Here is an 18,821-nt window from a genome sequence, read left to right on the forward strand (position 1 = left end):
CATATTACAACATCCCCTAAGGTGCCTTTGAAATACACAGAACTCTAGTTTGCTACATTCATCACAGCCACATGGCTGTTGAATAGTACTCAGCTATGCCATAAATCAAATTACATACTTAACATGCTATATTGACTGAAGGCTAGCAATTTGGTTTTGGTTTTCACATGTTCATTGCTAGTATTTAGAAACACAATTTATTTTTGTGTGTTGATTCTGTGTTAAACTGAATTTTTGTTCCCCTGAAATTCATGTGTTGAAACCTAACCCCCAGTGTGTTGATTTTTGGGGGTGGAGCCCTCATGCATGGGATTAGTGTCCTCATCAAAGAGACTCCAGAACATCCCCTTACTCCTTCCATGTGAAGGGCACAGTGAAAAGACAGCTGTGAACAGGAAGCTGACTCTCATCAGACACCAAATACGGTAACACCTTATCTTGGAGTTTCCAGCTTCCAGAACTGTGAGAGGAAAATGTTTTTTGTTTATAAGCCACCCAGTATGTGGGATTTTGTTTATAGTAGGCTGAACGGATGGAAGCAATTTTGTATCCTGTGATCTTGCTAAGGTGGTCAATTTAAAGAGGTTTTTTATGGATTTCTTGTGGTTTTCTATCTAGACCATCAGGTCATCTGCAAATAGAGACAGTTTTATTTCTTCTTTTCTGATCTGTATGCCTTTTAGTTCCTTTCCTTGCCTTGCCTTACCTCTCTGGCTAGAACCTCCAGTGTTAAAGCTGAATATCGAAGGTCAGCGTGGATATCCTTGCCTTGTTCCTGATCTTAGGAAGAAAGCTTGCAGTCTTTCTCCATTAGTATGATGTTAGTTGCAGGTGTTTTGTAAATGTTCTTTATCAAGTTAAGGAAGTCCCTCTCCTTAATGTGAAATGGGGTTTGTTGTTTTATCATGAATATTTCTTCACCAATTATTATGATAGTTTTATTTTTCTTCTTTTGCCTATTACTATCAAGGGTTATGTTGTTTGGTTATAGATTATTTGACACGTTTAGTTTCTAAATGTTTTGGAAATTTTCTTGTTATCTTTCTGTTACTGATTTCTAATTTGACTCTAGTGTCAACAGGTAACGTACTTGGTATGATTTAAATTGTTTTAAATTTGCCAAGGTTTGTTTTATGGCCCAGGATTTGATTTATATAAGGCTTACCATTTAAAAACATAAAAGTAGGTCAGTAAGGCAATGTCATTCCATAATCAGTACTATTCTTAGTTGTATGAGAACCAGGAGTTTTCTGAATACAAGATACCTGGCAGATGTGGTGTGGCTGAATTGACTGTCTTGAACCAAAGAAGGAATGGCAATCTTAATGAGTCATGAGATTACAACTGTGACCATAACAATAAAATAACAGTAAAATTTACACTACTTATTATTGAGTCCTTATATATTCTGCTTACTGTGTTTAGACAGACATAAGCATTTTACACAAATTATCCAATGCAGTTCAACAATCTACTGAGATATCATTGTTTTCACCATTTTTCTAATACATTAACTGGATGTCTAGGGGTTAGGTACTACTAGTGAGGTGGTGGACTGTCTCATAGCCCACATCTCACCATAGGCTACAAGCTTAGCTGAGAAGTAGTGATGTAGATAAAATTCGGTGAGGATTTCATCAGGTGCTTCCAGATTTAGGACACATGGAATTTTACTCTTGGTTTCTGGCTTGAAAAGTCAGAATTTGCTGACAGTGTTTTGAGTAGGTTACGGTAGGTAGCCTGTCATGTCTGCTTCCATGGTGGTTCCTTTTGTAGCCCCACCCATCTCCCCTAACCCAGGCTCTCTAGGAGTTTGACATTTGCCTCTTCTGTTCTATCCCAGGCAGTTCTCAATTTAAGTACATACAGTGACAACAGTAGCAAAAGGACAGGTGACTCTTACCTATGGAGGGTCACTATCAGGGTAGCAACTTGTTAGTAATTAATAAATATTAAGACTTTTTTCTTCTACTTTCTGGTACTCTGGCATTTGGTTAAATGTGGGTTTTTTTGTTTTGTTTTTTCCTTAAAATGCCCCCCCCCCCAGTCTTTATTGACTGCTTTAGTTCAGAAAGGGCCCTAAACCACATACATTTTGAGAGGTTCTTGATTGTTCTTCTTTGTCCCTGGTTGGTTCCATTGTTTAACATCTCCTCTTAAAGGAAGTTCTACTTTCCTTTAATTATTGGAGCAGAGAATATAAATTTGGAAGAAGTGTGTATGGAGGGTGGAAATAAAATTCTGTTTTATCCTTTCCCAGTTGAGATGTTAAAGCTCATTTAGCAGCCATTCACAACTTTGTTTATATGTATATAATTGGCATTACTTTTTGATCACTCAGAATTGACAGTTACCATTTAAAATAAATTTGGGACCGTCTATAGGAAAAGTTGTTAAGCTCTGACTGTCCTTCCAGGTCTGTGAGGTTACTTAGAAGTGTTTCAGACACCACAGGGGTTGAGAGTCCTCGTATCTAAGGAAACCTTTGGGTAGCAATGAAAGCACGCAGTCCAGAGGAAGCCTCAGCAGCCTGCAGCCTGACAGGGTGCCTTGGTTGACTTTGAGTAAACAAGGCAGAAGAGCCAAGATTTCCTGGGGGGAGGCAGGGAGGGCACTAGCCGCACAGAGGCTTGTGTAGTGAGGCAGTGAAGAGTAGCTTCGGAGTAGCCTGCCTTTGAATCCCACCTCATTCACTCTCCTGTTCTGTCACAGGGCAGTTAAGTGATCCACTAGCTTTATCTATGAATGATACCTGTAGTGATCTTGAGAGGTAGGTGGTGGTGTGAAGATCAAGTGACTTAATACTTAGGACTATACCTGGAACTACTCAGTAACTGCAAACTCTCATTATTTTTGTTACAGGCATTAATGTTTTTCAGGGCTTTTGGTTGTTGTGATTTTTGTTCGTCAGTACCTAGAATAGTGTCCAGGCATAGTAGGCATTCAAACGTGAATGGTGTACAGAGAGCACTCACCAAGATACCTGACATTCAGTAAGTACTTAATACACGGTGTTGTAAGAATTAGTGGCGTAGAGATTAGAAGCAGTAGCCAGTGTAACCCACTGACAGTAAAAATAGAAATGATTATAATAATAGGTAAGACAGGTAAAACAGGCCTAGCACATGACCTGTGCCAGACACAGTTCTAAGAGCTTTCTGTATACTAACTCTCACTCATCCTCATAACAATCCATGAAGGGGCACTACTGTTGTCTTCCCTACTTTTCAGGTGGGGACATTGAAGCAGAAGTTCTTGCTCGAGGCCACAGTCCTAATGAGTGATGGCACTGGGATTTAAACCTGGGAAGTCTGACCCAGAGGCCTTTCTCAAATTGTTTTGTTGAAAACCTGGGTGCCAGGCACTGTGCTATGCAAACATGGTCCCTCCCTTCATGGAGCTCACATCTTAGTGAGGGAGACAGCAGAGCACATGTACCAAATAACCAGTGACTGAAGAGAGAACTGTCTGAAGAGAAAGGGTTCTGCTTTAAATCGGGTGGTCATTGGAGATCTTTCCAGTGCACTGTAAGCTGAGACCTGGAGCCAGTCAGGCAGAGCATTCTGTTGAGAGGGAACAGAATTAGCAAAGGTACTGAGTTAGGAAGGTGACTGGCTTGTTGTTACTGTTGTCAAGGAGATTAGAAATCTGGAGTGGAAATTCCAAGGGGCGTGCCGTGTCTTGAGGTTGCAGAGGTAAGGCAGGGCCGTCTAAGCATTGGTTATCATTCTGTCTACACTGAACAACCACTAAAGGATTTAATCAGACTAGGTGACATTTGTGACATAAAAACATCATTAGTTCCTGTGTGTTGTGGGGGGAAGGGGTTGGAGTATGTAGAGGGGAGCACAGCCACTGTTTAGATCAAAGACCAGAGAACAATGACGGAGAAGACAATAAAAAATGGCTCATGTCTCATGTTTACAAAGTACTTCACACTAATCTAAGCCTTTTAAATATATTCATTGGTCCTCTCAACAACCTCTGAGCTAGGTACTATTACTTTACCTATTTATAGATGAGGAAACTGACGTAAAGGGTAGTAAGTGGCAGGGCTGGGATTTGAACGCAGCTACCCTGGCTCCAGAGGCTGTGCGTTTAGCCACCAGGCTCTATTGCCTTAAGGAACTAAGTTCTTCCACCTGTGTCTCTCATTCTGCATGTGTCCAGATGGGGTGCAGTGCAGAAGGGAGAAACTGCAGACCCATCTTTGGCTTGTCCCTTCTGCCTCCCCCTTTCCATGCTGACCTGAGGTCTTCACAGGGTCCTTCAGAGCATGTCTCAGTCTGGTTTCCCCCATCTTCATTCCACATACTTCTTTCTCACTCCAACTTTTCATCAGTCCTTGGGAACTCCCCTTTCTCCTTAACCTAACCATATTCATGTCAGAGGGATGTTTTTGTCACTTGACATCTTTCTTAAAATTTTGGTGTTTCCCTGGCTTGCAGGGAAGAGCATAAACTCTAAAGCCTGGGCCCTGACCCTCTGCGGGGCTAGCTCACAAGTATATCTCTGTACTGCTCCTCCGCCTTTTATTGCTTATGTGGGAGGAGTGTATGGTCAGCAGTAGGAGCACCAGATCACTTGAGAGTTAAGCTCACATTGTAAAATAGTTGCTATTTTGTGTACATATCAGTCTCCTGGAAATTGAATTAGTGGGAAATGGTGCAGCTGACATTTCTAGTCTGTGTGTGGTATTTTCTGTTTCTTTTGCTAACATTTATTGTTTGCTACCTACTCAGCACTGAGCGCTCTCCGTGGATTAGTTCTTTTAATCCTACAGAAGACTATGAAACATAGGTCCTGTTAGCTGTATTTTACAGATGAGGAAAATGAAGTTCAGAGAGATCAAATAATTTTAACTGTGTTCATATAGGAGGAGGAAGAATAGGGACCTGAATCCAAGTAGTCTGACTCCAGAACTGCTCTTAGTTACTAAAAAAAAAAAGAACTTGCCAGTGTGTGTATTTGAGAATCAGACCCTGAAACACAAAATTTTACCTCACTGTTGAACTTGTCTCATTGACTGTCATACCCAAGTTGAGTGGATGACTATAGGTCAGTAAATGACAAAAAGGCACAGTTTCAACCATGACTTATGGTGGCACCACAGGGACTTTATCTAATACTTCAGTTATTATCCATCAAATAATAATTAACACATTCATTTGCTGCTTCCTATTGGTCAGTTTAGGCATAGTTAGACACTGTCACTAGAGCGCAAAACAAGACAGATGTGGTATTTGATGTGGTATTTAGTCTAGTGGGAGGAGATTAAGACTCACCCAGCTAGTTAATTATAAACTGGATGGTGCTGTGTGGCAAGGCTAATTAAGTCCGTGCTCTGAGAGCGTGTAACAGGGCCCTGCCTAGTCAGATCTCCAAGGAAGTGACAGGAAGAGACGCAGTGAAGTAAAGCAACAAGTCATGTAAAGATCTGGGGGAAGCAAGTTCCAGGCACAGGGAACAGCAAGGGCCAGTGTGCTGTGACCAGGAGAGAGCATGGTGTGCTCCAGGCACAAAACAGAGGTCAGAGGAGCAAGTTGCAGAGAGCCAGTGAGTAACAGGAAGGTCAAGGCTGTTCGAGGCCTCGTGGACCAAGTCAAGCATCTTAGTGTTTATTCTAAAAGTAACTAGAAGCTATGGAAGAGTTCCAAATGCCAGTCATTACTTTGCAACAGTGAAACTTGCTTCTCAGGATCTGTGCTGGGTAAGGTAGGGAATCCTCTGTGAGACAGTACTGCAGAGGTGGCCACTTATAAGTTACCATTCATAAATCATAAATCAGTGAGTACAGGACTATTATGGAAGTGTCAATGGTAGGAGATAGGAGAGCATTGAGCCAGTTCTTACTGAATGGTGGGAATTCCTAAAAGAGGGAAAGGCCTTCCATGCTATAAGAAGTGTTCTGGCCAAAAGGTAGAACTGTGGGAGAACAAGGCAGGTTGTGAGAAGGCTGAGACAGTTTTCAGACTGGAGCAAGTTGGCCGAGAGACTGAAGAGCTGAGAGGAGCAGAGTACTAAGGGGCTTGCTTGCAGAGAGGTAGGTCAGGGGTCCGAGTTTCCCTTTGCAGCCATCAGAGGTCTTCAAGGAGAGAGAAGACACCGCTGCTTTTGAGGTTTGTGGCTCTGACAGCAGAGTGGAGGAGGCTGCAGAGGGAAGAAATTCTGGACCTGTTGGGGATTTGCCCCCATATGTAGAGGTTACCAGGCCCTGACCTTGGGGCAGTGGGAATGGCACTGAGGCACCATTTCTGGGAGAATATTGAGAACTGCCTGGGCTGTGAGCCCAGAAAACCTGGGTTCAAAACTCTGCTACTTACTAGCTTGTGAGACTGCAATGTCTGTGTCTTAGTTCCGTGCGCAATACAATGGGGGTGCATGACTCCTACTGCACAGGCTGCAAGCACTTACTGTGATCTTGTAAAGCTCTGCATATATTAATTTTCAGCCTTTCTACCCTGTGAACTGCCTGGTGAATTAGGTGCTGTAATCACCATTTGAGAAATGAAGAGACTGACATTCAAGCTTACAGAACTTGCCTGAGGACACATTGGATTCAGAGTGACAGAGTAGCCCACACTGATAGCCATTCTGCTTAAAATACCTGGGATAGTGAGTAATTAATAGAGGACGGAAAAGCGACAGCTCTTTGAAGTGATGTCAGCTGAGGAGATGTCATGTGTGATAATGTTCCAGACTTCTTGTGAGGAAAGGGACAGAGCCTGGCTTCCTTGGCCTAAGGAGAGGATGGAGGTCAGTGTGTCTGGAGCAGAGTGAGCTGAGGGGCAAGAAGCAGGGGGTAAGAACCAGAGAGTGAGAGGGAAGTGGACAAACATTGGGCAGGGCCTTAGGGGTTGTGGAAAGGGCTGAGATTTTATCCTAAGAGTGGGAAGCCACTGGAGATATTGTAACGGTAACGGCGTGATCTGTTGGAAGGCCTGAAAGAATCACTGGCAGCATGCAGAAGAGATTATCGACCTTTGGAAAATTTCTTCCGTAGTCCACTGAAAAGATGCTGATGACAGGCTATGGTGGTGGCCTGTTTAACGGGGAGAAGTGGACAGCGGTCTCAGGGTAGAGCTGATCAGACCTGTCAGTGGCCTGGTGTGCTAGGGAAAGAGGAGTCACGGATGATACCTGGGGTTTTGGTTGGTGCTACTGGCGTGAAGCACTTGTCTTTTATCCCAAAGAGGGAAGGTTTTCTAGGAGCAGGCAACAGGGCAGGGTGGAAAGCAATGGTTTCTTGGACATGCTTGTTCAGTTTGTGATTTAAGAATCCAGATGGCAGTGTCTAGTAGGCAGTTGGATATGTGAGTGTAGACAGAGCTCGGGAGCCATCTGGGCCAGAGAGAGAAATGTGGGAGTTACTGGCATGTAGACTTTTGGGAGTATGGGAAAAGGGAGACAGCCAGGGTGGTACAAAGGTGACATGCTCTGCTGTACCACAGAAGTTGTGTTACTGGGCCCAGTCCTCAAAGTAGGGATAGCAGCACCAAAGTATCTTCTGCAAAGAATATGTTTGTTCCTGTTCAGGGGCTGGTTCCAGGCAGAGGGTCTTCATTCTGCATCTGACTGTAGTGGTTCAACGAACATGGGCTCACCTGTCCGTGTGCTTAAACCCAATCCTTCCTCATATGCTGGCCTACATGTGGGTCTAGGCTACCCACTAATTAGAAGATTGGGGTGACTTGAATCCTGAAAAAGATTTGGGGCTTACACACAATAAAATCTATCCTTTCAAAGTAGTTCAGAGTCCATGGTGGTCAAGTACAATTTTAAAACCTCATTAGTTTGAAGTATATAAGATTTAAATTGATATTTAGAGTTTATTTTGTAAAAAAAAAAAAAAAAAGTGGAAAGAAAATTCACTCAATAGGAACATATTTCTGCAAACGATTTTATTTTCTTTTGTAAATCAGGCTTTCTGTTGTAAATCAACATTGGATTAATGTCTACCATGTTCTCCTCCTCCTTGCATTTGGGCAAGCTGCATATATTAATTTGTAGATGGGGGGGATGATTGTGAACTTATGCTTTAATAATGTTCAGAAACATACATACTATATCACAAAAATTATTTCATTTTCTCTGTTGCCACAACATTCCATACTCTGTCCCTGTTGCTAAGGACTTTGGAATGTCCCAGTGCAAAAAAGGATGTAGAACTCCTTTTTTTTTCTTTCTTGAAGACATTTTATATAAATTATTTTGTGTCCTCTAGCTTACTTCCAAATATGGATACCTGAAAGTTAAGAATTTAGAAAGCTAAAATTAAATTACTTTAGATTTTCATGACAGGAACTTGGTTTCATGAACTAGATTAAAGTATACTATGCTTCCCTCCATGGGGGTGTATGTGCGTGTGCCTGTGCACACATGCAGGCTCTTCTCAGAGATGCTCCCTGCTGTGAGATTGAGAACTGAGCTCACAGATAGTGCAGACCTGAGTTTGAGTCCTGCTTGTGTTTTCTTGCTGGGTAATATTAGACAAGTTTGCATCTCCATCAGTAAAATGAGGGTTAGACTGTAAGGTAAACCACATAACAAGTGCTTAGCAGAGGACCTGGCACACAGTAGTCTCTCAGTAAATGCCAAGTGTTTGTTATGATGGTTAGCATCATTACTGTCATAACCAATTACAGACTACCTTCAGTTATTAAGGAAATTGAAGTTTGCACAGAAGTAAAGATTCTTGGTCCCTTACAGAATGACCCCTATCCTTCTAGTTTTATTAGTGTTTCTAAGACTCACAGAAGGATCAAAGGAATCAAAACAAGAAAGAACAATTTTCCACATAAACATCAATGTGGCCAATTGGATTTTTATTGCTTGAAAGAGTTGGTACAGTTTTTTTTTTAATTGCCTTACTGATGAAGTGGTTGGGAGGTAGTCCCCGGAAGTATCTGTTATCTGGCAAATTGATAAATTTTAAACAGCATTGCCTGACATTGGAGCTGTGGGAAGCCACACATCAGCACATTGCAAAGGGCTAAACTGAGACCACTAAATTACTGTAGTTTAACTACTATTCAATTAATAAAACCTATTGAGTTTATTTCATTTATTATTGATTTGATATTTTTGGACATTTCGTACTTTTCAGCTGTAAATTATGAATGTTATGCCACTTCAGTGATTCAGATTTTTCTTCTTAATTATCTTATATCAGAGACATTTACACAGGGATACATGTAACTTAAGGTAACCTACTTAAAATTCTTCTTTTAAAAAATGAAATGTCAAGGAACTATAGCCATGGAAATGGCCTATTATGTGTTGATCATGGATATAACCTTTCCCCTCTCCCACATGTACTATTTTTAACTCCATGTGGGCATGCTTTCAAGGAAAATAGTACTTTGCTTGGCTCTTATTTTTCATTAAATTATAAAGCTTAGTCACAGAAGTCAGCAGTCTACTAGATGTGTCTTCTGTTATCTTATCAGTTTATACAGTCAAAGGTATTCAGCCTTGACATTCCAACTTACTGGAGTTGGAATCTGGAAGGAGTTTCTCTAGAAATCGTAACCCTCTGCTCTTCAAGGGACCAACTCCAAGCCATTGTTATGAGTCAGAATTGAATCCCAGCTATTGACTTAGACAAAGTACTTCACCTCCTTGTGAATCAGTCTCCTCTTTAGAGTGGGGTTACAGTGGCATCCACCTATAGATAGCTGTGAGGATGTAATGAGTAATCGCACACAGAAATTGCTCAATGCTGCTACTGTGTTCCGGAATCATGTTGGTCCCCGGAATATTTCAGATTTACAGCTAGCTATGTGTGCAGTTCATTGCAACAGAAATCATTTACAAAGATCTGAGCTATACTCATGTGTAGACATTAGATTAGTAATTCGATATTTTAGAGATTATCATCACTTTACATCTCAGGCATTTTCTTTTTCTTTTAAAACCACCAGGATCATCCAAGCTGGAGAAAGTGTGAAATTAAGTCTTACAGGAAAGAAAGCAGTTGCTAATCAGCTTTCTGGATCATTTTTCCCTCTTTAAACTTGGTATTTGATTTACTGTAATATTTGCATAATTGAAATGTGATAAGTATCCATTCATTACAGATATTCTAAATAGTACATGTAGTGTAAATCACCAATTTTGACATATTTAATAAATTTAGATTCTGGATCCGAACTGTTAGCTCTGTTCCCTAGATGGTTGTTAATAATTAATTGTTCATGGTTAAGACTTGTTAGTTAACCACACTACTAGATGTCAAGTTACTTTCAGTTTGCACTATATACAGATAGCTAGTTTCATATTTGTGTTGTAAGTTAAGTCCCAACTATTAAAAAACCAACTTGTATCTTGCCCTATTCTAGTAACTGAACTGAGATTAATGTATAAAATGCTGTTTGTACTGAAGTTCCATCTGTCTTGTGTCATCAGTATGTATGCAAAAGGACTAGAAGTTGTGACCTGAAAAAGAAATACAATAATAATTTTCTTCATATTGCATGTTGACCAGACCAGCAGTTTTACACGTCAGTGAAACCTCTGCTTCCTTTCTTAGCTGTTCCATAGAGCTCAGAGACCAGATGGCTGGAATAGAATGCATAGTTAAGCAAATAAAACCATTAGATGGTACAGCTTTGTGAATTGCTAAGCATTTTATGTGGTTGCAGATTCTTCCCCATAACCCTTGGTGGAGTTCAACTAAACTTGCTGTATTATGTGAATGTATTCATTGTTTGCATTTTAATAGATTTGTTTGTTTCACCTCATGCTAATGATTTTTGGTGCATTTTATTTTAACCCTTTGTAACCATGTTTCTGTAAAGCTGATTTGATTTCTTTCTTAATAGTCATGGTGTGCTGCTTCAGTTAATTTTGAACTGAAGTAACATTGATCTTGGTGCACTTTATCATAAGGCAGCTCCTTTAGAAAGAATTGCCACCACAAGTGGTTTCATTTTAATCAGAAGCAGATGAGTTGAGCAATGCTCTCTTTCTTTGTTGCAGACATGCCAATATTTGGTCTCTGTCCGGCCCATGATGATTTCTACTTGGTGGTGTGTAACGACTGTAATCAGGTTGTCAAACCCCAGGCATTTCAATCACATTATGGTAAGTGCGTAACCATTTAAAAATTATTATTAGAGGGTAAAAGGTAAAGCAGGATTAAACTGAAGGCCACTGACAGCATGGATAGCATATCCTATCCTTCCCCTGTCAGGAAGTAGGCTTCCTAATTCATTGAATGGGTAATGCCTATCAGATGTTAGGCATTTTCTGAATTGTATTGAAAGTGCTGTGCATTTTCTGATTTTTATTGAAATTAGGTACAAATGTATTTATAAAATCTCTTGAGGTGCTGCATCAGTATAGTAAAAGGTGTGTTTCCTTCTAGAGCCTGTGCTTATGGATTTGGTGATGGTAAAATTACTTATTCACGCATAGTGTGGCCTTTTTTAAGGAAATGTGATTTTGAAACTTCCAAGTTCAGTAGTTCTAAATCTGTCTTAAATGTCATGTTCTGATTTGTGAATATGGTAAAAATGTGGCATCTTCCCCCACTAAAATGTGCATGGACTTTAGAATGAGGGCGTTGTCACTTTAGGGATCACACGTGACTTTATGAACCCCTGAGCTATCCCAGGCGTTCTAGGCACAAAGCATGTTATCTGTATGTTTAATCAAGGAAGAAACTGAATGAGATTGTTTTACATTTCACAGTGCCACCTAAAGTATTTACAATAAAAATCTGCTCACAAAACTTAGTTTTACACCCAGTTTGGTTCAGTAACAACTCAAAAGTATTTGAATGCCCCCCTTGTTTCTGACAGTGGGAATATGGTATGATTCTTACCTCCATGGAGTTTACAGTCTTAACTGGAGAGGAGAGACAGGCAAAACTAACTAGACACATTTAAAAAAAACAACTGCAAGTCGTTTCCTCATTGTCCTCCCTACTACAAATTCAAGCCTGAGACCGAGAATAACGGTGGGGTCCTTCTCTAGAGAATGTTTCAGCAAAGCCTCTGAGGAGTGACCTGAGTCCTAAGGAATGAGAGTGAGCCACCCATGCATTGGTCTGGAATAGAGCATTTGATACAGAGGGAAGAGCAGGTGTACGGACCTGAGGAAGGCCAGTGTGCATGAAGGGTAGTTAGTGAAGGGAAGTAATGACTAGAGAGTCCTGGCCTTGTAGGCAGGGACCCTCATCATGCATCGCTTTGTAGGCAGCCTGGGGGCATGGGAGGGCTTATGTAAGGGGTGAAAGCAGGCATACCTTGCTTATTCTCAGGTTGATTTGCTGAGAACAGATTGTGGGAGAAGAGTAGAAGCAGGGAGAATAGTTCAGAGGCAAGAGATGATGATGGACTAAGGCTAAGATGGAACAGTAGAGCCGGGGAGATGGCGTAACTCAGAGAGGTCTTAGAGAAACTAAGGCTATTCTGAAGGGTAGAATGGGTTCTTTTTCCCATGTGCAAAATTTTGCCCACCATTTTTGTCTATCTAATACATGTCCATTGTGGGAAATAAAAAATACTTCCAAATAATCACCTACAATCCCCTGAAATGGGAAGTCTTTTGATGGGGATAGACAGGGCTGCTACGTACAGCTGCACAGTTTGTGCACAGAACAGCTGTATTTGGTGGCTCCAGGGTGGCAGCAGTGGTGATGTGAGCAAGCACAGAGGCAGGAAATTCCAGGCTGTCTGGAATGTACTGCATGGAGTCTCCACTGGCCAGAGCTTATGTACCCATGTGTGGATGCAAAGGTAGGCAGGGACTAGTCAGAGAGCCTCAGTGCCCATCATATACCCTTGGCCTTGATGTGTCACTGGGGACCTGTTACAGGTTTTTTAACACCAGTGATGTGACTTAGTGGTCCTCCTGAGGATCAATGGGTAGAGGGGATTGAAAGGGAGCAGAGGAAGAAACGGAAGTGTGGAACAGCTGTAGTTTGGGTCAAGGCGCACTTAAAGGTGTTAACCTCTTCCAGGACTTCTTCGTCTGAAAGGGGGTGTCTCTTGGTCCCTCTTCCAGAAGCACCACCCTCAGCTGTTTCAGCAGGTTTTATGGAGATGATTTTCTTTTTCTTCCTTTGACAGTCTCTTAGAAGTCAGGATATGTGAGGCAGGAGGATGGGGGACCAGTGTCTTAATATTCTGTTTCTACCCTGTTTCTCTACAAGTATCAACTGCAGTGTCTTCTAATAAGATCCTTATTGAATGACAAAGGAGTTGTGGTAACTTGTGTAAATGAGAAGGTATGAGTGTAAGATCCACACACTCAGATGCCTTCTGTGGCTAGGCAGGCGATGTGACTGATGAAGCCACTGGGTGGGCGGGTGGCTGGGGGGCTTTTGTTCCTCTAGCAGCAAGGGAATGTTAATGTTGTGAGAGAAAGGAGGAGTCCCTGACAGAAACATGAGGGCCAAGTGTTCTTAGAAAGGGATTTGGCTGGGAAATGTGGAAGGAGTTCCCTCTGCGAGGCTTCTGCCAAGGAGAAGGTGGATGGAATGGACAGGAGGCTTGGAGATGAATAGGGAGGTGGGGTTGGGGGCTACGCACAGAGCGGAAGGAGCGTCACATGGTGGTTGGAGTGGTTTGGCAGGGACACATCCTCACTTGGAGGAAAGGAGAGGTGGGCCCGGTCACAGGTACTAAAAACCATTCCCAGCCAGCTGGTATCTCTTGTCTTTGAAGACAGGGGTTGTATTTTTGTTTTAATTCCAAAATCCCATCTTGCATGTTTGTTTTCCTCGATCAACACCAACAAAATTTTTTTTAGTTCAAAATCTTTCCTAGTGGCTATTGTAGTCTGTTTATTACCATATTAGGAGAACCCATAACTGGCAAGGGAGGGATTCTATTTTCTTATCTTTTGATGAAGTTGGTGAAATGTGTGCAGTCTTCTCTGAAGTCATATGTCACTGATACTCATCTGTTACTTTTATGAACAAGTGAGCATTTGCTGCAGAACTCAGCAGGTAGGTAGTTCCTGTAAAATCACGCTGCCAGGAAGTTGAATGAAGCTCCAGTGGTAGGTAGCATGGCTTATGAGTCAGTTAATGGTAGTGATGTAATTCTGAATTGTTGGTCAGCTTATTATCTGAGTAGCAAGAGAATATAAACTTTATTGCTAGCAGAGCCGCCTTTTTGGGAGTTAACGATTAACTAGAATTTCTATTTGAGCGATGATGGTGAGTGATCATGCCATTTTGACTTTCCTCGCTTCTCGTAGTCTGACTGCTTTCATAGTATAGCTTGCTTTCTTGGAAACACATAGCAGTACCATGCTCTCTTGATGTTGTTTCAGATGTTTTGAAATAGTCCATCATACTTTATACTTCTCTTTATTCAGTTATTTTTAAGAGCAAGATGTGTCGTACTGCCCATTTCAGACTTAAAAATATAATTTGAGTCAGTGGATCTCAAATGTGCTGCACATGTAAATCAAAGGGGAGCTTTCTAAGTGGATAGCTTCCCAAGGCCTGCTCCAGGGCAGCTGGATGGGAGTCTGCAGGGATAGGACTGAGGGTTCTGCACCCTGGCAATCCTAACTGCTCCCCAGGTTGGTTCTGACCCGCCGGCAGGCCCGGTGCACTGGGGTAACAGTAGATATATCTGCCCGTTGGGGCTGTCGCTTGTATTCCAGATGCCTGGCGTGGTGGCTGAAGCAGATGGGCACTCAGAAACTGGTTGAGCCTAGCAAGAATGGTGTGAAAGGAGGCCCTTATTTTTTTAAAACTGATTTTTAACTTTTTGTATTAAGTGCTAGAAATGTCACATTAATTACCTGTAAAACTTTTAACTATGAAGGAGGGCTGAGATGGTCACGTTCCCTAGAGCCAAAATCACCTTTCTTTTGAAGTTGTTTACCAATGTTGTGATCTCAGTTGATGATTTAGTTGGTAATAAATATGTTGGTCCTAAAGTAGCTACTGAATAGCTACTGACGCTGGATTGACAGTGGATCCGAACAGGTCGGATTAGCTGATGACTTGTGGGATGCCTTTGCAGTTCTCTGTTGAAATTGCTTCCCAAGGAATGTCATAAATCTGGGTTTTCTTAACTTTGTGAAAGTAGCTTTAGCAGAAACACTGCTGAGATCTAATTGCTGTGTGCTTGCACTGTTCTGTGCTCTGCTGTTTCTCTTTTGAGTTTGCGTATGGAGAATACATCCATTCCTCTCAACCTGTCTTTTACACAGGCATGGGGTGGTCTTACCAAGGGGCAATAAATGAATGCTGTTAATTCAGCTCAGACAGTTGCCACATTTCGGATCTCTAGCATTCACTGAGACATTACCTGAATGCCAGCTGTTGAAGTATTTTGCTTCAGATTAGGTAGGCTGACACACTTTTTCTCCTTTTGGCTCACACTGAGTCCCTGAGCAAGGCCTCCGTGGTCGCATTCTGCACCTGTGCCACCTTGAACCAAGTTTAATTAATTGAGTTTCATCTTTATGATGAAGTTACTTAGTTCCATTTAATATTTTTTTTCAAACCATTTCTATTTAAATCTTTAACAAAGAAAACCTTACTGGAATAATCAGCGGGAAGACTAGTGTTGTTTGCTATAGGTGGTAAATGTGAAAATAAATACTGTGAAAAGATTAGATTCTCTGTTGATGCTCTTGCCAGTGCTGACTCTGAGCCCGGTCATCTAGCATAGTAGGTTTCAGACAAGTGTACGCACACTGGTAGTGTGATAATATCAGAAGTATTGAAAGAGATTTGGAAAGTAAGTTTTCACTTGCAATTTAATGTCATTAATGATGGGGAGTGATATGTACTTGTGTTTTGGGAAATGCCAGCTCCAGCCACTGGATTTGGTTTCATCTGATGTTTAAGGAGCTGTTTACTGAGGCCATCCCCACCCCTAGGAGATCCCATACCTAGGAAGCAGAATTGTCTTATCATGTTACAGATTTGCAAAAGGATAACAGAGGAAAATGCTCTGTCATTTAGCAATTGGTACTATTTATTAATTACATGTGGAGTCCAACCAGTCACTCTAAGTGGTCTGTCAGTTTGGTCTTCAGTGTAGAACATCTGCCTCTCTCTTTCAGACTTCTGTTGACAGATTGGGAATGTCATAAGTCTGGGTTTTCTTAACTTTGTGAAAGTAGCTTTAGCAGAAACACTGCTGTGATCTTACAGCTTTCTCCACTTGCAGATATTATAAATCCTGTAAAATTAACAACCAGCCATATACATTGCATGGTCTTAATGTTCCCTGTAGTGCACTGAGGTGGTTTGGATTCTTTTAGGTGCCAGCATAAATTATGTTTTTCTAAAATATCATTTTCATCAGAGAATGAATACTAGAAATTACTCATACATTTTTGAGGTAATTGGTTTCAAAAAATGTTAGAATAAGAGCAAAAGGAGTCTTACTTAATCTGTAAAATCGATGAACTGGTGTTGGCAAAAATGCTGGTTTCCATTGTTGACAGCAGTTCACATAGTTGTGACTGGAGTTGCCATCCTACAAACAAATCTGCACCACAAAGCAGAGGTTCTGCTACTTAATAAAGAACACTCCTCCCCTTTTGCCATCTGATGTACTTAGACTTGTAAAGTGACAGCTTCAGGTATTTTTAATGAGTTATCTTGTCTATTAAGTTAACTTTTTGTTTGGATAAAGGAAAAATTGTCTCTTCTCTCCAATGTACTAGCTAAATTTGGCTACTGAAGTTTTTTATCTGGGCCTCTTTCTCCTTTGAAACTTTCAGGGATAGTTAATCTTTTTAAGATTGTCATTCATTTAAAAGCCCACAGACTAATGATAATTTTTAATAGTACTTGATGATTCACAAAGCGTTGTCGTATGTACTGTCTCATTCCTGTTCCTACTGATGCACTGAATGGATGGTTTTATTCCCAATTTTTAAATCAAACTCCTAAATTAAATTTCACTCAATAGATAAAATGTACCAGGCCAGGTTTTCTGGCTACTCTATCTATTTCTCTTGCATATATATAGTAAAGATGTCTAGGTTTAAAAGAAAATCTAGAGAAGATGTAACAAATTCCACATGTCACAAAACTCTCATTAGTGACAGATGTTCTAGCTCAGATAGAATTTTTATGTTAGCTTAGAGAAGCAGGTTGAGCATTGTAAACCCATTACCTCAGAGAGAACATTTAGTAATTTGAAGGTGTAATGATAGTAGGTAAATAATTGGTTTAGGGTAGTCGTTGGGATTCTCTCAGGCCTGTTCTTCCACTTGTTTAACCCTAAATCACTGCAGCCATCAAAGCCCAGCTCTTCTCTTTGTTCCAGCTCATAACATTTTGTAGCTTCTTTGGAGAACTGGTTGGCATGTTTCTTTCTGCAGTCAGTATAAAGAGTGCAAGTTGTTGCAGAGACAAAAGTACCTTTTCTTGCTTCAGAGACACATGCTAGGCCTCTCTCCAGCATTCAGGGGCTGAGCCCCAAGGGAAGGGAGCTACGGAGCAGGGATACCAAAATGTGAACCATGTCATGGTGGACGTTTGTTTAACTCTCAAGGGAAATTGCCATCTGATTGTTTGGCCTAAACTTGTTCCTACATAGCATGATAAGATAGAGTGAATTCAGGTTTTCTTTGCCATGAGACAAATAGCTAATTATATTTTTCAGGTGACTTCAGTAGCATCAAATAAAGGATGTCTACACCTAATGTAATTTAATCTTTTTCCTTAGTTACATAATCAGCAGTTATGTTTAAAATGGTTCTAAGTATGTGATTTGTAGGAGCAACATTTTAATTTCTAGTTACAAAGTATATTGATTTTTCCTCTTATGAAAATCTGTGCTTTTCATAATATCTGTTGCTTGGAAAAACAAACCAACAAACAAAACCTGGCAGTGATATTATTCATGTACTTAACAAACATTTATTGAGTATCTACTGTCTGCTCCAGGAATTGCCAGTTCACTGCACTAGAAAATCAGTGTCTCTTTCATGCCACTTGCACTCTTCTGGTTATGGAGGGTGGACTGAAAAAGACAGTATCAGGATTATTTCCAGTAGTGATATATGCTAGGAATAATGTGAGAGAGAATGTGTGGCAAGACCTTTAGATAAGGCTAGTCAAAGAAAGTAGCTCTGAGGTGACGATATTTAAGCTTAGTGAGAAAAAGAACCAGCCATTTGAAGAGCTGGAGGACCAGTGTCCCACCCAGAGAAAATAGCAGGTGCAAAGGTCCTGAGGTGGGCATGGGCTTGGCGGAAAGGCCAGTGAGGAGGCAGAAGGACAGTGAGACTAGAGAAAGGAGAACCGGGTCCTGATGGTGTTGGGTCCTGTAAACCATGAAAGAAGCAAAATTGGATGGCGCAGGCAATCTGAGGTCTCTGGAGGATTTTGAGCAAGGAAGTGTCTTGATCTGATTTTTAACTGTTCTTTGGAACATAGGGGGCAAGAATGGAAGCCGGGAGATGAGGTAGCAGGCTGTCGTGCACTAGTCCAAGTGAGAGCTGGATCAGGAGAGAAAGCTTGGATCAAGATTGTAGCAGCAGAGCCTTGAAATATGGACAGAATTGTAATCTGCTCAAAGTAGAAATCCAGCAGGGCCTTCTGATGGACTGGGGATGAGCGATGAGGGAAAAGAAGGGATGAGGAATGACTGATGAAGGTGTTGGCGAGTTAATGGAGGTTTCACGTAGTGTGTGGATCATGGAGTTTGTTCCTTCAGGTTGAATATAAGGTTCTTTGTTTTTGTTTTACATGCATTTTACCAACCTGACTGTAAAGTCTTGCTGTGTTATACCCAGTCTTTAGACATTCTCTAAAGACAGTAGGGACAGAAAGCAATTATAGTGATGGCAAACTTTGGGGTCATTTTTTCTTTTCAGTTTTTGTT

General features: G+C 41.1%; 1 protein-coding gene across 13 annotated transcripts in view; it reads left to right on the forward strand.

Moving 5' to 3' along the window:
* ATXN7 (ataxin 7) overlaps positions 1 to 18,821 on the forward strand; it is a 145,174-nt gene that overhangs the window by 70,618 nt on the left and 55,735 nt on the right. For 12 of the 13 annotated variants that reach the window (XM_073230829.1, XM_073230830.1, XM_073230824.1 and 9 more), the window contains one exon: positions 10,981 to 11,085. The exons of the other annotated variant lie outside the window; for it this stretch is intronic. In XM_073230829.1, coding sequence (XP_073086930.1) covers positions 10,981 to 11,085 — 105 coding nt within the window. The remainder of the gene's footprint in view (positions 1 to 10,980; positions 11,086 to 18,821) is intronic. 13 annotated transcript variants of the gene reach the window in all.

Source organism: Manis javanica, chromosome 3 (assembly GCF_040802235.1).
Source record: "Manis javanica isolate MJ-LG chromosome 3, MJ_LKY, whole genome shotgun sequence".
Taxonomy (NCBI): Eukaryota; Metazoa; Chordata; class Mammalia; order Pholidota; family Manidae; genus Manis; species Manis javanica.